This window comes from Orussus abietinus, unplaced genomic scaffold, assembly GCF_000612105.2.
Source record: "Orussus abietinus isolate OABI.00-Male unplaced genomic scaffold, Oabi_2.0 scaffold1, whole genome shotgun sequence".
In the NCBI taxonomy this organism is placed as follows: Eukaryota; Metazoa; Arthropoda; class Insecta; order Hymenoptera; family Orussidae; genus Orussus; species Orussus abietinus.
Window position 1 is genome coordinate 3,844,237 of NW_019396017.1, and position 23,083 is coordinate 3,867,319.

Sequence of the window (23,083 nt, forward strand, 5' to 3'; positions counted from 1 at the left end):
AGATGCGGAGTAATATTTTCCAAACGCGAAGGATGTTTTTTTTTTTTCTATTTCAAGCCAACACGAGTTGAAATTTCGGTAGCGTTTTCAGGTCGCGGAGTCGCGATTTAAACCGCTAATGCAAAAATCTGCCAATAATCGGTAATCACCGACAGCGGTGGGGGATAGGGTTTGATTGGACGAACATTACCAATTACCGTGAACGGCTTAAACCCTCGGCGATTCGGTGGCACGCTAACACGTTTGCGAGCTTAGTAGCGTTCTCATTACAGGCTGGAATAATGCGCAGCCTGTAATGAGGCTGTATTAGAGCCGAGCGCCCCTTTCGTACAATCCGGCCGACGAGGGCGCGCTTTAAGCGGAATTTTTCCGCGCCTCTGTTATACAAATTAAACCTACTTCGCCATCCCTTCTACCGTACATTATTTATTAACTAACGAGAGGCGTGCGAAAAGTCCGGGGGCTTTAACTCGCGCCCTGGAAAAATAATGGCTGTCAGACCGGAGGTGGTGCCAAGTCGCGGATTTCTCTTTAGTAACCACCGAATCGCGCACGAGCTCAACTCGAGAAGCGGCTTTAGCTTAAGACTTTAATTGCCGATTTCTCTTCCACGGGAGAATCTCCATTGATACTTTATTTAACTTTTTCCTTCGTAGGCCGAATCGGCCGTATTAATTTTTTCACCACGTCTCTTAAATCGAGAGGAGTGAGATCGCGATCGTACGTTATGGCGTATTATCGGTAATAACTAAGTCTCAAAGGTGTCATTCTCGAGGCTTCCAAACCTTCTTAATGCCATCCGGTTGCGTAAGGAAGGAGTCGCGTTACATTTGCGTTAGTAGACGACATTGCGACACCCGCCGTTCCCGTTTTGCACGTAGCTGTTAAGTCTTAAGGAATACCCTAATACCCTCCTTCGCGCGTTTACAATTGCCCTCCACTTTGCCAGAGCTCGACAAGAGTTAATTCCGTCCGGGGAAGAGTGATGTTCAGATGCGTTCAAAGAAACGGCTCGATAGCGAAATTCTTGAACGGTTGACGGAAAAAGTGGCGATCCGATTTACATCGGGCCGTAAAGTGCGGAGAGATTCTCTGTAATTGTCACGGACGAGATCTGGAAAAGTGGAGGAACAAAAACCTCTGACTACATTAAAACGCTTCAAGAGCCGCAGGGCACCGGTTCCTGTTTTTCCTTTCCTCCAACGATAAGTCCAAGTTATGTGCAGCCGTCGACGTCGTATACCGTAATTTGTCATTTCTGAGAGAGAGCCTAGTTATTCCATTTGATGCAGACATATGCCGTAATAAAACATCGGTTCAGGGTTTCGCTGATTTTCCCGGCCATTTAAGGGAACGCGATGTTAACCTCGGCCAAATTGCGCGATTACTTTGCTACCGTCGGTCATGCTCTTTCCGGTTGTCATCCTGCGCCGGTGATTTTTTTTTCTTCAAGATGGGATTAACTCTTGAATCAATAGATAATCAGGGAAATTCCTCGGGTAAATTCGTTTGCCCATCATTTCGAAGGTGGGCTCGATCGGACGCGACTATCAAACTTGTATTGGCATTTATCCGTGAGAGGGTCTTGCCTTTGGAGAATCGATGCCCTATAGCTTTAGTTATTTATAATGCAACATCTTCTGGTCGTCGTGGAGTAAGCTACCACTCGCTCGATCCTGGATCGTATCGGATTTACGGGATCGTCGATCACAGCCGTCACCGTCGGGGCGTTTCTCATCTACGCGTCCAAACAAAGGGAACCACTTCATCTCTGGTGCACACCGACCGCGAAATTTTCGCGTATCACCCCGTAATTCAAAATGAAAGAGCGAGATTGGAAGCTCGAGAGCCAAAATGGCCGCCGGAGGATTTTCGACGATCATTTGGAAGCTCTTTGTTGGAACAGGAAGTTGGAACACATCCGACGACAAATTGTCGCACTTTCTTAATTATCCTGTTTTGGTGAAAAGAACGTTTTATTCGCCGTGGGTGGTGTGGCACTTTTCACCACTCCGTTTGAGGACCCATTTTCCCCCGGCAATTTCGTAATTACTGATTCCAATTGAGATTCTCTTCAATGAATACCATGAATAACGGCTATAAAAGCTTTGTCACCAGCTGAACGGTGAATGGAGACAATAATAAAGAGGAGCGATTAAAATTGCGCGATAATGCTGGACGTTGTTTGTATAATGCTTTCATTATCGGGGGAATGATAGAGGATAGGAAAGAGAAGCGAACAAGGAAATACGATAAGACCACCGCAACCCAATTGCTCAAGATATATCTACATTCCACGACAAACGTTATAAATAATTTTTGGTATATTTCGCAACTACTACCCGTGGTATTGTTACGTGATAATCGTTCATAATGAATTAAAAACTTGCTACTCTAGAGAATAGCTCTGTCTAATTAACACTTTTTTTTTATTTAGCTACGGCCTTTGGCGACCTCTATTCCGAAATCGATAACGCCCCTTATGAAAGTCTATTATATCGGTAAAATTTCACGACAGCTGGTCCGAATTGAACATTTTGAAATTCTCCTCCGAGGAGACCACGTACAATGGTAATACCGGCTTTATTACCAGTCGAACGATTGAGGGTATAATAAAGAGGAACGAGGGGAAAAGTGGGATAAAGCCGAGGCTTGTTCGACCAGGATACTTTAACGACTATGTAACTACCACGCTCGACGAGCCGCGATTATTACTCGCTACGTGAACGGAAATGTAAAGCGAAAATGGAAACCCGCGCTCGGAAAATCCGCCCTTTCTACGCCGGTCAGGGTGCGGATGAATTCGGAGGGTGCTTAAGAAAATTTAAGGTCAATTGGCTGAGAAGGAGAAAGGACAAAAATGAGAGAAGGATAAATATTTCCGAAAGCTGGATTTACTTGGCGAGGGAATTGCAGGGGGGAAATAATCCAATGTTAAATGCGTTGAAATATAAAGGATACTTTTGGGGTATCTTTAGATTTACGGTCTTATGTACACCTGAATATCAAGATATGTGGGACAGAATGTAGTCAGGTATTACCTCATACTTCGATATTTTCTCCCGACTAATAACGTATCGAAAGGAAGTAGTTCGTAAGCTGTCTTCGAGGGAAGTTTTCTCGAATCGCCAGGGGAGGTTTAATTATCGGGAAAAGTTCTTAGGACCGTTTGGTAGGAAAAGGAAGTTGGAATCTTAAAATCGAGACTATTACCGGGACTCCTTTCTGCCTTCTCGCATGACAAAAGGGTGGACAAGACTTTTAGTTTCTGCTACTTCTGACAGAGACTCGACAGTTTTTGGCCTTCGGGTTTCCGGCGAAAATCCGTGCCAAATAAAACCTGTGACCGTTTCCGTTTCGGAAGACGTCTCGTTTGTCCCTTTATCCTCGCACCGCTCTTCGTGGTTTATAAAACAAAGTCAGGGGTGGCGACTTCACTTCCGCTAGTGCTTCGTAAACAAATTTCCGGATTGAATTCCGGGGGTATCGCGTAAATAAATTCTTTGGCCGGATCCGAATATCATTTTTCCGAGCTTTTAGGGGTGCGCCCGTTCCTCTTTTCAGCGGGATGAGTCATAAGCGTTTCCTTCATCCGTTTCTATGAAGGCTGAATAAATCTTCCATTTATTTGCGGCCGCTTTTTTGCACCCACTTTTGTGAGAGTACAAGGCAGGACCCAGCTTAATGATTTAACGCCAGCACCACGTGCGGTCCACTTCGGCGAAGGTTAAAAATTATTTTATTAATATATATCTCATTTAAACGTGGCATTGGAGTGCACTACATTCTCCCTGCTCGTAATTCATCGAGTACGAACGAACGGAACTAACGATTCATTTATTTCTTTTTTCTTTAACTCACCGATTCAACAGTTATTTAGGAATATAGAAAGGAATTATTTCATCACGGATATGGGTCACGAAGATTGAATTTTCGCAAAACCCAAAAGCGTTTTACCGATGCGCGTTAAAAAAGGAGTCCGGCTCGATGCGATTTTACCACATCGGCGCTGAAAATCAATTTCTCTCGGCTTGGTAAGTGAAGTCGGAAACAGAGAAAACCGGCTGACAGTTCCATTAATTCGCGCTAAAACTGAGGAAGAAAACCAGAAATTCAAAGGTGGATATTTTGCACCGCGGACTCCAGCGATATTTCATCTCTCTTTGGTTTCTATGCGTCTACGGGGTGTCTCATTTTTTTTTCCCCTCATCAGTCGGAGTAGAAATTTCGCTTCGTATCAAGGGTCGAGTAGAAGGTTTGTCGCGTGTTAAACAAATCGTAATCCTGGGTTTTCAGCCCCGTTTCTTTTCAGCCGACACCGAAACTGGGCCGAATCGGACTTCCGTCCGTTCTCGGTTTATTTGGTCTTGGTCCGTGGGAGTAGAGTCTAGTTTAGGACGGCTCGTCGGGTCTAAATCCGTTTGCGTGGAGACAGCAGGTGCGGCGCAATCGAGCCAATTTCTCTTCTTCTTGGTGGGCCATCATGCGCTTTTACTCTTAACACCTTCCCTCCACGCGCGGTGATCGATAGCTCCAGGCCGTAATAAGCCGAATCATTTGATATGTCATCAGGGGAACGCTCATTTGGATTTTGGAGCACAACTTCCCGTATAATTAATTTCCAACACGTACCTAATTCCTTTCATTCGCATAAATTCTGGCGTATGAATTAATCGCCACGAGATTAAGAGAACGACACGCTCCGCAGCTACATAAGCTTTCTTTCCAGACAGACCTTTATAAATTTGGCTCCGTTTCCGATAAAACGGCGATTAAAGGAGAGCTGCCAAGAAACTAGTCAAATTTCAAGCCGGAGGGACGGCTTCAATTGAATTAATTTGCGGACGGAAGATTACACCTAATAAGCTAATTTCAATTTACATTTCCATTTCTCTTCGCTTAACCCGCCTGCCTGGAGATGTCTACACTATACATATAACGTTCCGGCGCGGTACCGTCTTTTATGTCATTTTCTTCAATAAGAGAAACATTTCGCAGAGTAAAGCGAAGACTCGCAAACGCACGTTAAGTTCCAAAAGTTAAGTCAAGTAGAAAAACCTATCATGAAGTTATTCGAGGGTTGCTTTGGGCACGTTAGGGTGTCGCGCGAAAGGGTGGTACGTAAAGTAAATCGCATTTATTTTACACTTTTTACGTTCGTGTAGCCATAAAGGGCATTGGGTATAAGGGCACATGAAACGTTAGAAGTAATACGTAACACGTGGCCCCGTCGTAAAACTTGCGCCGGAGTGGAGTAAACCGGCCACCTTGCGGAAGCTCTATCGTCGGTCCATTCTTTTATTGCCACACCTATGGCCACCTCAACGTGCCGTCCCGTAATGCACTCGAAATTTTCTCCAAAGTTCTGTAAATACGTTGTGCAATTGTCACAGAGACTCGGACTCTTTAGAAGTCTCGCCTTTCGACGTAACGTACGTGGAACCGACTATTTCCACGTGAAATGTAGATATTTCGCCTACCATAAGTATCGATCGTCTCTACTCCGTCATTCAATTTTTCGCCTGCCACGGTTGTTTCGATCCAGCTGCCATTGGCCGGATCTAATAGGACTCGCTGCCAGTTGGTCAAACCCATCAATTGGCCTGGTCGGTCGCGAGAACGCGCCTCCAGTGCTATCAATTTTTTGTTTTCTCCGGCGGTTATAACACGACGAAACAGTCTGTGAAATTGAACGAGCGCGCGCAAAGCCCGGGTCGGCTCTAGGGGAAAGCGAGCCGGTGATTGGTCGCTCGGGGCTCGTACCGGGCGCGAGGCCACGCCCCCTCGCTCGACCGCAGGATTTCGAACTCGCGGCACTTCCGTCACTCGCGGGCGGGCCTCGGCCGGTGACGTCACGCGGCGCGTCGCTCCTGCGTTATCGGCGTACCTCGGAGGAGCGGCTCGGGGCGCGTCCGCGCGAGAATCGCCGATATTTAAGGCGCAAGCCTTGCGTCTCGTTCCGAAAATAGATTTCTAATCCAGTATAGGATATATCGGCCTCTTTGTTCTTCTCCGGACCGGTGGCTAAGAGTTATATGCGTCTCTCCCTCCCTCTCTTCCCATCGCTCGCCCCGTCCGCATCTCTCCCTCCTTTCGACGCGTTTAACGACGCCGGGGATGCGCCGGCGGGCTTTAGTTATTTCGAAACTCTGCAGGGGGTCTCTCCTGGGACGGGGTAGCCGTTGGTCGAGGGGTAAGCAAGGTCGTGGGACACGCAGGGGCTGCAGGCAAAGGAAAGCCCGCGAAAGTCCGCCGAGAATCGGGTCGAGGTCGCTCGTGGAGGTATTCTCGTATCCGAACTCGCAGACTGCGAGACGCTCCCCGAGAATGACTGCTATGGCGGTCGCTCCTTGTCCGCGCAATCGGCCATGGCGAAAAATTACAGAATTCACAATTCCTTTCTTCGGAGAGGGACGAAGTGCGATTCGTCGACCGTGCCTCACGGCAAATCTCTAAATGTTGGGTTAAATACCTACCGGTAGGATTTTACGTTTGGTCATTTTAGAATAGGCGAAGATCATTCACAATACTCCTTAGGTCGGATGAAATAAATGTTGGAATTTTTTTTTCCCTATCGAATAGGAAGTTTCTTCATCCGTTCGTATGATCGCGGGGAGAGGCACTAAGGACGACAGGGGAAAAAACGCATCTGCGTCAGACGCATCTGTCCGCGCCGTGTCAGTAGTTACGGACCACGTTGGTCAGCCAACTGAGCCGAGAGATCAGGGGCTTGACCTGAAACTAGAAAACGTGTTCACACTTAAGAAACGTTTATTTCCGACTGGGTTGGCCACCGATGTTAAAAGTAGTTTCGGCAACAGGTTGGAGTTATTTATAACACTTGTCAATTGCTGCACACTTGCGTGGACCCTGGGCACGGCATGAGATTTCTATTAGTCGTGGTCTACGATGAAACGGGACGGTAAAAGTAGCTTAATGACTTCGGATACGAAATGCCGTGGAAGGTTTTTTTATTTTATTTTCAAACCATTTATTTCAGTCCCTGTCGAGGTCATCCCTTCAGGGTGCGTCAGACTGACGTGATAGGCGTTGTTTGGATTTTATTGAACTATCGTTGACTGCTCCCGGACTAATCGACGACTATTAAGGGAGATGGATGTCGATTTATACCGCAGAGGGCCATCGGAGAAACGAGATAACTCCCCCGTTTATGCTTTTTTCCGCGTCGTTATGCAGGAAATATTGGTTGCCGGCCAGAAGCGAAATCGAAGACGTACGACGACACTTCCGGTAAGCTGCGCTTTTGCCGAGAAAAAGCACTGCTGGTTTACGAGATCAAAGTACGACGTAGAAACTTTGATGTCCTATCAATTCGATGTCGAGTAAATGCGCCATTAACCTACCACTTTCTGTCAATGACCAATTTAGCTGGGTTTATGCGAGAAGTTGGTAATGTCTGTTCAATAGTTCAGAGGCTCTAAAATGCTCCATTACAGCGGTACTATTCGTACAATTGTGAATTGTTTCACGTGACTTGTCACTAAGTTGCCATTCTCTACAATTATAGCTAGCTTGCGGTTTCTTTTATTATCGCGACATCCGCACATGCTTCGACAAAGCTCAATAGGATATTGCAAGGATGCGATTAATGCAGGGAATAAAATATAACAGGATACCACGTAGCTATTTTTGTACAGTTGGTTTCAATATACTGCATGTATGTGTATAGAAATGCGGAATTTTTGGAATTGGGAAAGGACCACTTTTAGTTCTAAAAAAGAAAAAGAAGAAAAAAAAAAACGAGAGAATTACTTTGTAGCGGCCAAGGGGTCTTTGTGTGGTTCCACAAAACCGTCGAAAGTTGGCTCTGCTAGGATCGGGAGCAGAGAATTTCAATGAGAATAAAAAAGGAATAAATATATACATGTAAGGAAGCGGGGTTCGCATTTAGGTCGGCGAAAAAGTGGCTTAAACTCGGACGAGATAAATTAATGAAACCGAAGACTATACCGTTGTAACCGTTTCTTCTTCTTTTTATCGCGTACCTACATGGAGTTGTTACTTAACGTAATTGAAATGTACTGCCTCGCGTATCTTTGCTTCGCTTCGAGTAATCGAGCGACTGTCGAGCTGGAAGAATATGTCCTTTCAGAAATATTTTCTTAGTTGCTCTACCTCGGAAACGGTGTACGGGAAATAGAGAGGCAGGTAGGAAACTCGGAGGCTGTCGAAATCAAAATACGGAACCGCTGCGCTTTTGTGTTTTATACAAGCACAATTATGTTCCGCGGGTCGAGGGACTTTTGTGAGATTCCACGGGCACTCAGCTGTTCGCTTTGTTGAGACGTCACGGGGAAATCGAGTGCGGAAAATTTGAATGGAAATAAAAGCTTGGATGAAAATTCGCAGGGAATGATAGCAAAGTCCTGGAACCTCGCTCTCGAATTCCATCGCGACAAAAGACCTTCGGGCCAATGGAAGAGGGACAATGAAATCGAAAATGCACCGAGTCCGAAGGCACGAGTTACGTACACGTTCCCCCGTTTGGCCTATCGTGCCCCTTGTCTTTTATTTCATGCTATTTTTATTTCATGATTTTTTATCGCCGCCTGTTCGATTGGGACCCATTGAGAGGTTGATGTCTCCGAACTCAATTTTTCACCTTTGTCAGCCATAACGGTCGATTTTATATCAAAGAGCAGATCCCTCAGCCAAGTAAACCAATTTATAGCAATCGTACGTAAGAAGGGTTTTTATTCAGTTGATAATGCTATCCTCTATGTACACTCTTCCGTTTCCGTTAGAAGTCAGAAGTATTTTAAAAAGCACCTTAACTCCGCCCGCCGAATGTATTTTCTTCTTCTTTAAGAGTCTTAGAGACTTTTCCAAACAATGAAGTTGGTCACGCAAGAACTAGCAAAGTAAAACCGCCAGCCGCGAACTTGGAATCGCATTTCTGTAACTTATATGCCATTAACTGAAATGAATGTTTATAACAAATATATATTAAAACATGTATCACGAGTTATTACAGCGCGAAATGGGAATTCGTAGATATCCAATCTTTACAATACAATTTCAATTACGCGGATGATTTATACTTCGTATATGGAAACGGGGTGATGTTTTGTTTATCTGAACAATCAATCAGCCTGTGGACAGTTTATTTTTGCGAGTGCCGTCTGCCTATATATTTTTTAACAATTTTAGGTCATCCTCTACACGGATACAGGTAATATTGCCGTTCGTCGCGTATATCGGAAAAGTACCTTTTTAAATCGAAATATTATTGTTAAACCTGGTAGGCGAATTTCCATATTTAAATTTTCGAGTGAATAAATATTGTCTTCGGATATTGGGTATCCTTCGTGAATTTTTAATCGAGGCTGGAAGTTATTTCCCTGCCTTTGTGTTCCTTCTTTCCTCGAGTTTAAACATAACACTCAAAGGCGAAGCGAAGCGTAAAAGCAAGACGCGCATATTTTTACAATAACTTTCCTGAGTATTGGACCGAGGAGGAAAGAAATACTAGGAGTCAAGTGACTTTGTTTTTTACGCAGAACGACCGCCGTCGGTCTGGAAATACGCAAGGTTTTGAAAATATTTTTCATCGCAGCCCATTTCTATTTTTCATTGCTTGCTTTCTCGAACCATTTAAAAATGTCCTCGTTCTCCTGCACATAGTCGCTGTTTGTTTTACGACAACATTATAACCACCTTGATTAAGTACCTGCAAGCGCCCTATGAGTCGCGTTGAAGTACATCAATTATTAATATATATATTAATAATTCGTGCACTTTGTAGTTTGCTTCGTGGAATCGATCGAGTTATACTTTGCTTGTAAACAGGTTTGTGTGGCAATATCGCATTAACGCAAGTGGATGTACTTATCGATATTCGATAAAAGTTCACATTAAATGTTTTATGTATTCGCTACCGGCGTTGGTTTGGTCGGTGCTTATGATTGCCGTACTCTTCCGTATGCACTTCCTGCTCCAGTAATTTTTCAAAAGTTTCCATACCTTGCACCTTAATCACAGCCTTTGATGTGCTCAGGCAGGAATCGCAATTACCCCGCGACATACCGCAGAATAATCACCACTATTTAAACGTCCCTTTCCTGCCACTTCATTAAACAGACTATCGCCGTCCGTTCAAAATTCGGAGGCCAAATACGCGTTTCAATAATGGAAAGTTCCATTTGAAATCATCCGAATTTCAACAACGATAACTGGTAACGATTACAGAAAACAGGATCGGGGAGTGCTTAAATCCACGTTTGACCGTTTATACCTTTTATTAATTGAATATGGTATTTATTGAGTATTAATACATTAATATGGGAACACAATCACGTTTCACGATATTGTCAGTTGATAATTCCCAGCCTCTGGATTAAACTCCTCGTTAGTCTCTGTACTCCTATTTATCTGCCTCTCCCTCTTCGACCTGCTGCCTGATTGGCCGAACCTCGCGGGTCTAACGGAAATGCAGAGCGCTCATTGGCTCTCACCGACTTCGCGAGTGCACCAAGGATGTATGGAGCTTAAAGAGGCGTCTCAAAGGCTTCGAGGAAAACTCGGCTAAAGCTCCGTGACGTCGAGCTTCGCGAATTTGAGATAGACGGTTTAGGGGACGATAACGAGCCTCGCTAGCTCTCTGACGTCATCGCGCCGCCGCCATCTTGGGGGCGTCGGGATGCACCGTAATTAATGTCCCGGTGTTTTATGAAAATCTACGGCGCCTGGATGTCTTTCTTCGCGTTCTCATGACGCGCTGGAAAAAGCCGCGATGCTCCTCCTTTAAGCCATTAGCTTTTCCGTAGCATCAAAGGCGACGTTTTATGAATTATTTTCCATAATGGCGAGGACGCCCACGGGTGCCGTATTTTCCTTTCGGTGTCAAGACCCGGGGGCTAATTTCCAAAATCTTTTCCGCGATTTCAAAGAATCCACCGGTATTTTCTTTCGTTCCAGAGAATTTTTCACGGTTCCCAGTTTCCACGATTTCGAGGCTGAAATTATGACAATCTAGGAATAAGAGGAAAGTGGAGAATTTCCAGCGGGTGTTTCGTACATTTACTACCCACGTGCTGCAGTTTCGACGCGCAGTTGCGGCCAGCGATACGTTTCCTTTACCTCTTATATTGCCTGTAAATTTTCCCTCCGTTTATAATTGAAAGTTCGGGGAATGTCGAGAGAACGGGGTTAAGGAATTGACGCGGCGATGTGTAAAAGTTAGCCGACAAATCACGCCGGACCCTCGGGGAAGAAACTCGTCCTCTCACTTGCTGAAATGCGCAAATCGTTCCTTTTTCTTCCTCCAAATTGCAAGCTTCGTTCGCTTTATCCGGGTCGTATAAATTGTGAGGTACATTTGGTTCGGGCGAAAGCTTTAATAAAGTTTCCCCGAGGAAGTTCCGCTCGAGGAATTTCGCGAAGCGATCAATCTCGCGCTTCGATTCCATAGAGGCGAGTACTCTTCCGCCGGGATAGGAGTCGAGCGTTACTCAACTTCGGTACGAACATTTCGTGCCAGTTTCTGTCTACGCCTAACTTCCTCTGCGAACACTTTCCGAGCCTTTTCCCCAACCTGTTCTTCGAGAATAAGGAATCTTAACGCATGCCAGGGATCCGTAAAACGTTAATTACCTCGGCGGAAATAATTACTGTTTTTATTTCTCTGATATTCTTTTGTCGATCTCTTTTTAATTGATGCTGATATAATTGCGACCGGTGTTGAGATCGATCCCAGCAGTGTTGTCAGGAACGAGAAATACATTTCTTGAAAAATTATTATATAATTAATTAACGTCATTTTAATCGAACTGACGTTTTATTACATTTCATGGGAATTCTTGGACGAGCACCCTTCTCGGCATTTCCTGAGAGGTACTTCGGTAAGGAAAGTTACCACCATCGGTTTCTGAATTTCATTTCGTGACGGAAGCTGTGTATATTCGGTAGAGAGGCAGAGCTCGGAAGGATATTAAATTTATCGGCGGCCAAGAGTTGTCGGTGACATTTTCTGATGCCAAACCGAGGGTAATTCTCTTCGGGCCTTGATGAATTAAAATTCCGCTAACAATAAGTAATTCCACCTTAGAAACTATCATTAAATACGCCGAAGTTTTCGTTTCTAATGAGAAGGAAGGAAAGGAGAATAAATGATTCCGTGTAATTAGGTAGACGAGCAAACTTTATGCCTCTTTACGGAAATAAATGGTACTTAGCCTGGTTATATAGCGTTAAGTCTCGGACAAAGATGAGGAAAAGGAAGAAGAATAAAACGACGTCAGCGTAGCGAAATTGGCTGTCCTAAGGGAAAGACCCTTATTTCGTCGGTTCAAGGGAAAATTCCTTTCCCGGGATCGTCGCCACGGACTAACCTTTAGTCCTTGTCCACCCATGCCATTTTTTACGTCCGCTCAAATCGTTCCAGTCAAACAAAGGAATCCTTTCTCCCGAGGAGAATAATTTGTTTTATATATCTTAGCTATTTGCTACCCGCTGAGTACCCCAATCGGTTACGGATCCAACGGAAACTTTGCCCTTTCGAGCGGTCCAGGGGAAAGGGCATTTTCCTTTCCCGCGGCGTCGTGCCGCCTCAATGGCGCTTAACCTAACCTCCATTCTTCAGAAGCAGCGCCATTTCTTGCGCCGCCTCGTTCTCGCGCTCGAGCAAAGTGTTCCTAACCTAACGAACGGCTACCGCCTCCGCCAATTAGCACATTTTTTTTTAATAATGCGGCGTCTATGTAGGCCGTATCCCGCCGACTCGCAATTACGTAAGAATCGCGAGGCAGGGACGAGCGCCGTGTCCGAGGACGCATAAGGAAGCGTTTCCGGAATATAGAGGTTATGTCGCAGTTTCCGGGTACCGTGAAATTATTCACCCGATCGATCGGCTACTTTTATTGGACGCGTTTCCTTTATTCAGAAGACCCGAGAGGTCACTTCGTCAAAAGTTAACACGGTGTCCGCGCGAGAGAGCGAGGTTATGTCTACCCCTCGCGGGGAATTCCGGCGGAATTCGTCGGAGAATTTCGGAGAAACGTTGACTGCATCGTTTCGAGGGGTCAGCCGAGAGGTTATAGTGCTGTCTCTTGCATGCTGTCCGTCCGTAGTACATCTATCACTGTACGCGGTGTATGTGCGCGTACAGAGAGTGTATAAACGGTAGTGACGTCAGCGCTCGGACGCTTTAGTCTCGGAAATATCTCGAGGGCAGCTATTGCGTAGTTTCGCTTCGGGGGGAGCTCGTAATCAAAGTCAAAATTGCTTATCAATGCCGATTATCGTCCGATCGGTTAGAGATTAACTTTGGTGCCGGAAACGGGCACGTTGCTAGGGACTTAAGGTAGGTTATGGCCATGCGACAAAATTATCGGATTATTCCTCAGGGAATTTGGCTTTTCTCTATCCATCTAACCGTGCCATTTTTTACGCATTGAATCGTCGCTTAGCGTTTAATTATAATCGCGAGGTCGATTTTGGTGCGCTTCTCTCTTGACTTTTCTAGGGGAAATCTTCTACCGCGGGTCAGTTCTGACAATGAAATGTATATCACTTGTCCGAACGCTCGGTATAAATTTATTACCCCTCCGTACTTATTTCCTACACGCGCAATGTTTCATACATCGAATGCATCCGACGTGAATTTATAAGGAAAAGCGTTTCAAGGAATATCAATCATATCTCTGTATCGATACACTTCTCGAGGATTTCTTTCGAATGAATTCCAGGTTTTCATGTCTCCGATTCTTTTTCCAGATATGGTGACATGGTACCGGAAACAATTGCCGGAAAGGTCGTGGGTGGTGTGTGCTCGTTGAGCGGAGTACTGGTAATCGCTTTACCAGTGCCCGTTATCGTCAGCAACTTCAGTCGGATTTATCATCAAAATCAACGGGCGGATAAGAGGAAAGCGCAGAGGGTGAGTGTCATTTTCAAACTACTACCCTTGACGATATATTCGCTGTAAGCGCGATATCTCGGACACCCTGTATAGAAACTTACACATTGGGGGCGAAATCCAAGATGGCGCGGACTACTGATTTAGAGACCCCATGGTGAGAGAGCCAGGGGGCAAATCACAGATATACACGTGCGGCGAGGCTATAGTTGGCCACCATTTACCCTTCTCTAAATGAGGGAAATAATGCATGAGCTATGAACACGCCTTTAATGTAACATGAAACCTACTACAGGATTTACGGATAGGCGCACTCGGGGAGGATTAAACGAACGGGATTTTTATTACCTATTTATACTTTTCACGCGACTTCATTTTCATTAGTACTTCAATCTTCAAATTTTTTTCCCACTTTATGATTCGTCATCACTTTCGTACGAAGTTGCTTAAATTGCACCTGGGGGCGAGGAGCTTGCGGGAACTGTTTCGAATTGTGTCGTTTTAACGAAAAGTGCAGGTGCACGGATTTCGCAGGTACATACACCGTCAGCGTTTACGTGCTATGCGGCGCGTCCCGCGGACTAACGTCGAGCGTATACGTCGGGTGAGAATTGATTAATGGTAATCGGATTTTTTTATCCAACGATAGAATCGAGAGTCGTTCGGCCGAGAGGATTTTCGAGCTAGGGGAAAATATACGGGCCAACTTGAATTACGTTGGATCATTCGCCGGGATTGATCTTCGGGGCTATTCGTTATTAACGCGACGCGCCGAATTGACCGTGATGCTAATCGATTACCAAACGAACGGCTCTGCCCAAAAATTGACTTACAGCCGATGGCTCGTTTTACCGACACTTGGAAAAGTGTACATTCAGAGAAAGGACCTTCGGTGAAATTCTTTCCGTGTAGGGAAAATTCGCCTGCGAGATATCGGTACCTTCGCAAAATTCTGTATTTTTATCTTAAATTGAACGGTGACATTACCGGTAACCTAAAATTCCGGAAAAATTGTCTTTACCATTTTTATTACTAAGAGTTATATGAAATTCATTTTTAAAGAATATTATACGCCAGGGAATTTCTATCTCCGATCCTCTATTGGGGGCGAAGGAAGGAGGCTTATCGAGTAAGGGGATAGGAAATAGGATCAATCGAAATGGCGAATCCCATCGGAAGAAAGCCTCTAGGTCGTAATATCGACCTCGGTCGTGTTGGGAACACCTTGTCCTTTTTCAAGTAATCGTCAAAAGAGCTGCCATGAATTATAAGAGAGATATAACAACTCGGATCGTTTCCATAAAGAAGCGGAGAAAGATATACGTTGCGGATGAAGAGCTTTAATCGCGCGAGGCTTTATCGGTTTAAGTGCAAGAACATTCCAACTTTTTCCAGGCTAACGAGAATAGAAAAAAAAAAAAAAAAAGAAAGAAAGAAAATGTACGTCCATCGGGAGCAAGGATGCCGCGTTGATTCAGCCGAGCGCGGAATTCAACGGAGCAGAAAATTCGTAGATTCGCGCTTTCATCGGAGGCGATAGGGGTGAAAGTTTTCCCGCTACAAGTTTTCCAAGCGAGGCCGAGGGAAAAGCTCGATCGGTTTAAATGGTGTATCTCACGGGAGGAAAGCTCGTAGGTCGTAATGCCGACCTCGATCGCGCCAGGAAGACTTTATCCCGCTCTTGAAGCGATTGTCAGGAAGATGGTAACGCGGTAAGAGCTTCCGGGGGTAAGTTTAGTGGCCTCGTGCTTTTAGTGCGGGGCTCTAAAGACGTCAATCGACGTTGATGACTGCCAACCTCCATGGGAACGCGATCCTCGGTCTCCTCTTTCCCCATCAACGGGAAATCCGCCATTTTCCTGTAACTCAAGATCGAATCAACACCCGATCGCTCTACCGCTGTCAAGTTACCCAATCCCTCGTTCCCGCAGTTCGTCTTATTATCGCCCTACGACGTTATCTCCCGAAACCATGAAAAATATATCGAAAGAAGGAAGTCAACACGCTTTGGGGAGGATTTTCATAAATTGGAAAAAGGAATGAAATAAATATACCAAACGGCACAATCCATTTAAACCCATTAACGAACTTGGTCCGGAGCAATCAATTAAATTCAACACCACCCCATGCATTGTACTTCCTTCCTGTCAAACTATTCGATTTCTATCGCCGTGGAAAAATATCGAAATGATGTCCGCCCCGAATCTGGGGCACAAAGGCCCGCCTCGGCTTTTTGGTGCTCCTTTCAAAACCACGCGACCCCCTTCCTCAGCTGCATTATAGTAAAATCGAAGATATAAAATGAATACTCGGGGCGGTAATGGCGATCGATTCGGTCGGTATATTTGAAGCCAGGAAATAAGGAGGAAATCACTAAGAAAATCACCTAGGGGGTTAGAGGTCCTCGGAGGAAAACCGCAAGGTCGATCGGCGGAAATTTTCGAAAGTTCCGCTCCTACAATTAAGGATCCCTCGGTTGGAAGATGGAACCCCTTTTATAGGGCCGTTAAAGGAGCAAACGTCTCGACGAGCCTGGGGCGCTTCGTCTCCCTCTCTTAAATTGCGGGAATCTCGCGGACTTTCGACCATTCGGTGCCGGCCCTCTCTCCTTCCTTCCTTCGATCTCTCTGCCTCTCATTTCCTCCCGCACTCGCCGCGTCTCTGCGTCCTCCCTCCTCCTTCCGCTGAGGAAAAGGACAAAACGACCGCTCGTTCTTCGCCCGGAGGAATTTTTGTTACCGCGAGAAGCGTCCCTTGAAAGGACGCCTTAAAGAGGGAGCTTTCACAAGGAAGAGCAAACGCGACTTTTGCCATTGATTTGCCAATCGATAAATTCCGTGCTCGAGCTGATATCGCTCGAAGTAGGAAATCCGAGATGGACCGCGATGATCTAGTTAATGAAATAATTATTCAGCAATTATTTCTCACGTGTATCATTTGTTATTAAAGGTCCCTGAAACGTAGAAATGTATGCGGTAAATCCTCTTTGCCTTGAAACAGCTTTCGCCCTCTTTTCATCCGATTTCTCTCCTCATCTGGATCGGCCATTCGTTATTTAAATCAGCGCAGCGTGGTCCCTGACCTCGGTCGATAAAACCTCTCTTGAGAAAGTCCTCGTCTCTTTTTTCGAACGATAATACCGCCAAGATAGGGATTTTCGCCACTTGAATTCGCCATTTAACTCGGCTGAGCTTGCGTCACGACCTCGATTGGCAAACTCTTCTGGAGAAGCTCTCCCTTGCCGAATTACCGCCGATGCTTTATCGGCCACGGACTTGGAAGAGTCTGGAGGAAAAAGAAACGTAATTGCCTTAAAATTTTCTTGGCTCGAGTCATCCTTACGACGAGGAACCACGTTTCCCCGCGAGCATTTGTTTGCGCAAAGAACGGAGGAAGTTTTTCCTAAGATGTTTACCACCCCTAGGAGGGGAAAAATATTTCCTCGAATAATTGAACGTTTATCGGCCGAAAAAAACGGGAACGTGCTTTTCTCGCGAAGCTTAGGACTCCGCGAAAGAGAGAGAGAGGAAGTTCTCGTGGAATAATTCATCTCCACCGTGGAAGGGATGCCGCAGCTTTTTCGAATTCCGTCGCTCCTTCGAGGCAGTGTATGCTAGTTTTTTTCCCCTAGCTTAAATCCACCGGATATTCGCTCCCGAATTTCAAGGAGTTTGGCTTGGCTGACGTCCAGGAACTTCGTTCAGTTCATTACCACTATTTTGTACATAAGTACACATGCTCGCGTCTCCCATTGACAGTTGCCTTTCAAACGTGACCATGTCAAAGGAGGGTCGGAAAGTACCCTAGAAATTTTTTCCCTATTATGCGGCCGTCCGTTTTTTATCTGCCGTCGCTTGGGAATGATTAAAAAATCCAGAAGCAAAAAGTTAAGCTCGACTAAGTACTGGGGGTAAATTTATTATTGCAGGTTAACTTGCAATTTATTCCCACGTGCTTGCGGCGGTTCGTTTGCAGCTTTGCCAGCCAAGGGGTGTCACTTGGACGACGAAAGTTTCGCTTTGAGCAGTTTACTCGACAAAGTCCGTCGTGCTTAAGTCATAGTTATAGGACGGCTTGAAGATATTTCGTCACGGGAACAACAAAAGCTCGTCGCAGGCGTGAAGTTTCCCTCCCACCTTGACTTGCTCGTATTACGCGTTACAAGGACTTCTCCGACGTCTGCATCTAAGGGCGCAGCTCCCGTCGTCTTCGGAAACTTCGGAGTATCGGGGCAAAACACCGTAATTCGAAGCTTACCAAAGGAAACGCCGTATTTTATCGCGGGCGGATAAAACGACATCCCGGAAGCTCGCCGAGTTTCTTGCACGCAACTCTTGCAATTCATTGCCGACAGTCACGATTCCTCTAATGCGAATTATCTGCAAATTGATATTAACACTTAGTTCGCCGTGGCTCCGATCGCATCGGATTGGCTTAAATTGAAATTAATTTTTAATCCATCCTGTTATCCGTTATCGATCACTTGATCGCACATACCGCGGAACAATTTCCGATACGCTTTTCATTTTTCATGTCAAAATCCATTGACGTCAGGATCGAAGTCCTGGATGCTAAGTATCGATTACCGAATGCCAGTTCCGATTCTTGGTACCAATAAAGTGGGAGCTATCTCGAGGAGCTTTCTCGTGAATGATTCACTCCTCTGATCCAATCTTCCGTTGAGTGCTGCAAAGACTTTCCAAATGAATTTCTCGCGATACTCCTCGATGATCGTGCCCAAGGCTGGCCGTAATTAAGTAACCCTCCCGATCCGTTGTCGAAGGTCATGGCTCTGCTTTATCGAAGCTCCACCACGGACGGTAGAGCTCGGGAAGTTCTGTTCTAAGTACGTGAGGTGAAAACTCGAAAGCTTCCTTCGTCGGGAATTGACGACGCGTCTTGCTCGGCCGTCCGTCCGCTACGATGATTTCCACGAGGTTTAATTCGGATTTCTATGTCGAGTGGGATGTTAGAGTTGTAGGTTAGGTTCTTCTTAGTTTCTTCCCCGACTTCGCTATGTAATTAACGAGGGCGAAAAGGAGTAGCAAGGGAGACAGGGAAGGACGTCTTTCGAGCCCAAGGAACGGGTTCGAATGGAGGTTAAGCTACGCAACCGCCGAGAGGAAGAGCTGAGCTTTTTGGTGACGAACGGGCGACTTGAAATTCCTTTCAGGAGAATTTTTGTCACGCGACTTGCTCCAAATCTCCGGCTTACTTTGCATCTTAATTAGAGTGCCCTCTCTCGTCTCGAACCGTTATCATAATCCCGCGGATTATGATATGGTCATGATGTTGACCAAGGTCATGAAGTTTATCATTAGCTAAATTCGTCCTAATGGTATCGGATAATTATTTCCGGAGTGCATACAAAAAAAATAAAAATCAGGGGAAACAAAAATCATCACGAAGCGCTTCGCGGCGTAAATGTCAATAATTCGTCGGAGAAAAGCGCGTTCTACCGGAAGGGGAAAAACTGGCGAAGTGGCGAAGTCTCGAGGGAAAAGTTCTTCGGAGAAAAGCGCACGTCTCGTGTAACGAATCAACGTATCACCACGGGGGTTTCCTTCCGGTCCGTCCTCGAAAGCTCTCGCGACTTCGTCGGAGCTTTTCAGGCCTTCTCGTGCGTCACCTGCTGAAAAAGCGGGTTAACGAGTTTTCCTCCCGTAGATACGGAAGAGCACGCGCGGCCCGCGTTTTCGCCGGAAACCGAATAAAGCGCCCCCCAGCTTCCGAGCTTTTCCGGGGCTCCCGGGGCATCGCGGAGCTTAAACCTCCCGCGAATTGCGATCGCCGGGGTAATGAACTTCCTGCGAAAGTTCGGCACCGTCGTCACCCTCTTACGTTGCCGATAATCCGAGAAGTTCGGCCGAGCTTGCAAGCTCGGTTATAGGTCCTCGTGGTCGAGCCCCTCTTGGGGCTTCTCTATCGAGGCTCCTCTGGTGTAGCTTGCTTTTGAACACCCTGGCTCGCCTCAAACTGGCCAGACTTGAATTTTCACCCCCGAGGTCGGGCAAACCCGAAAGTACTCTGGCCAATATATAGATCGGCTTTGATCCTTACGATACAGAGTCGAAATTATTTTCCACACCGCGTAATTTTAAGTAATATTATACATAATTTCTTTATTCCTCGATAAGTCGGTTTCACTTCAGAGGTCCAAAAATAGGTCCTACCGTTATTTCCCTTATTCCCCTGGATTACGTCTCCCTTTACGTAACCTCGTACCTCGTCGAAGATATCCTCGTTAGAAACCGTTCGCATGACGATTGGTTGTCACGCTCCCCTTAACTCGCATTACGTCCCTCGTTATGTAACCTCTCCTTGCGAATCTCGTTATGGGCACGAGGTAGGTATGTACCTGCGCGTTAATAACCTCTCCCCGCAAGAATTGGGAATTATCGCAAATTATCTCGGTCGCAGGCCGCGATGTCGCAGGAACGCTGGAAACTCCGCGCGTCGATGCGGAAATAAGGTTAACGAGCTTCCCGTGTAAGCGAGAGAGACAGAGAGAGAGAGAGTGAGACGAAGGATGCGCGCGCGCAAGCTCTTCCTCGGCATGTCAATAGCAGAAAATTGTAAAGTGCCAAAAAGGAGCTTGCGATGGTCCGCTGGGTCGGCAAACACCGGCGAGGATTTGCTCGATGAGCAAAGGCGCTGCCTCGAGGGGCTTACATGTAGAAATAAATCACGGCTTAATGGCCCCCGAGCGACGTCGTTACTTAGCACGTTATGCTTACGACATGTACCGGGTGACTCGTCGAGTGGCGTCGATTTTCAATCGAGGAATAGATACCCGAGAAAAAATAAGGGAGGCACGAAAAAAAGTCACCTTAATCCGTGTATCTATTTTATAAGGTTGTAAACCCTGCCCGTATAAATTTCCCTCCTACGAGGAATACCCAACGGAATAAGTCGCGTTATGGAATTTGTCGAGAAAATAGGGAATCTCCTTGAATAGGGCGGAAAGTTAAAATAATCTTTTAAGCATCGGGGCGGGAGCGTTTTAAAGAGGACCTTCCGGTGTTTCGGTAGCTTTACAAGATTAAAGCTCTGTTTAAATACCTTGTCGGAGGCGGTTTCCACAAGTGGTTTCCCAAAGCTCCTTAAATACAGTTTGACGTAAAATTCATATTCATGGTGCCGTTCGCGGAAAAGTAATCCGCCCCGGCGATGCGAATTTCGAATGTTTTGAATGGAAGTACCGGAGTCCCAAGGAAGGGCGAGAGGGAGGAACGGATACGATTACAAATGGCTTACGTAATTAAACTCGGTTGAATTCGTCCCTGACATGGCGGAAGCTCGCCAGACGAGCGGAAATTTATTTCTTCGGGGAGAAAATGACGAGCGCAGGGGAGATGGCTCCCGGAGAGCCGGACGAGGTTTTTCGAAAAGCTCCCCTTTGGAGAAGAAGTCAAAATCGATTCCCTGAATTTGTCGGGAATTTCATTAAAGCGATCGGAAATGGCGAACCGAATCGGCCTCGAATCGGCGCATCGACGTGTATTGGCGATGGCGCAATATCGGCCAGCTGGGTTTCATGAAAAGCACGCTTAATTCCGCATTCGCGAATTGTTCTTGCGACTTGTCAACGAGTTACGTCCTTTCGGATCCCACTGGAATCCACCTTCCGTCCTCTTTCGCGGTTTATCGGACTCGAGAAATTCCCGAACCTCGGAACTGCGGAATATTTGACGTAATTAAAAATACCTGCGCTAAGTGCAGGTGAAAATAATTACGAGCTGGTGAAACGGGCCACGTGGATGAGAAGAGGGTAACCGATGGTCCAGATCTCGTGTCTCTTGCCTGGGCTCTTTTTATTCACTTTTTTCGTAGTTACATGCCGAGATGACGTACTTTGCCCGGGAAAGACTGCAGATCATTGTCAGTTTTAATAGCCGAAAGAAATTTTACGATGCAAATAAACTAGATGGGGAGAGACTAAAAAGCTTCCAAGGAAAGCTATAATCCCGAAGACGCGGGTTGCTTTATTTCTGGAGACTCGAAATGACCCAGGCGTTGATTTTCGTGGTTTGTTCTTTCTTTAGCGGGAGTCCACATCCTGATGGTAAACCTCTTTATTTTTTTTTTTTAATCGTTAGTTTAATTCCAGAATTATTTTTCGAGGTCCAAACCAGTTTCGGGATATTCCTCGTGTCCATTTTTATCCCTGTGACGGATCAGGTCGACAAAGTGTCCGATTTCAAGCTTTATGCTTTCAACCCTTAAGCTCGGTTTAATTCCGCTTCCAAGCCATTTACATCGGCCGCGCGTTTACGGTTTTGGTACACACGTGCCCACAAATGCGAGACTTGGAAACGACACGGAATTATTAAAGCCATATTGCCACGTATTATTTATACGGTTCATTTCTACTCGAGTGCGCTACTTTCGACTAAAAGGTGGTATTGCAATTAATTGCTGCGTATGTATAATATTTCTTTTTCCGATAACGCGCCATCGAGGCATCGAGTTCGGTATTCTGGTCACGGAAGTGTTAAATTCTTGTTAAGTAGAAAATGTAGAGCGCATCTCGAGGATCAAGAGTGCTTCGCTTGCAACTGGCTTGCAGGTGCATAATTTTGCATTCTCGTTGAGAGGACGGTCGTGTATTATGTTGAACGTTCGACGTGGCAAGCTTTAATGAATTTCGGCTTAAGTGCGGCTTCAATGTGGCGCAAATGCAGCATTTAATGCTGCTTAAATGCTGCCTTAATTGCCATCTCGTAAGCACCGGCCGGCTTTGCAGATTCATCGGAGTCGCCGATTGGCGAATCAACGTTCATTTACCCTAATTGACTTTTCCCTTTTCCGTCCGTTCATTGACCAGTTTTTCATTTGGAGCCAACCAAGGAGCGATCTACTTTTCCGCCAGTGCCCGATAGAGAATTTCTCTACGACTCGAAAATGAGAATATTTAACCTAATACATTGCACATTAAATATTCCGCGGAAATTTTCATCGGCTAATTTTTATCAACTATGGTAAAGAGCGTACCCTCTCGTTTCGCTCATCCTGCCTTTTTAGATTCTCATTAAAATTTCAGTTTACGTCACAAATTTTTGACCGCGTTACTTTATGCGTTCCAAACGTCATATTTGTTTAATGCACGGAGGTACAAAGGTTGCTTTTATTACGAGTCTAATTTCTTTCTTTTTTTTTTTAACCTGTGAAAGCACCTCATAAAAGTAGTGCATACTCTCGTTTATT

At 45.7% G+C, this 23,083-nt stretch overlaps 1 protein-coding gene across 3 annotated transcripts in view; it reads left to right on the plus strand.

Moving 5' to 3' along the window:
* The window catches only part of LOC105698134 (potassium voltage-gated channel protein Shal), a 76,041-nt gene that overhangs the window by 18,728 nt on the left and 34,230 nt on the right, over positions 1–23,083 (plus strand). For all 3 annotated transcript variants that reach the window (XM_012422124.1, XM_012422122.1, XM_012422123.2), the window contains exon 2: positions 13,735–13,897. In XM_012422124.1, the coding sequence (XP_012277547.1) occupies positions 13,735–13,897 (163 nt within the window). The remainder of the gene's footprint in view (positions 1–13,734; positions 13,898–23,083) is intronic.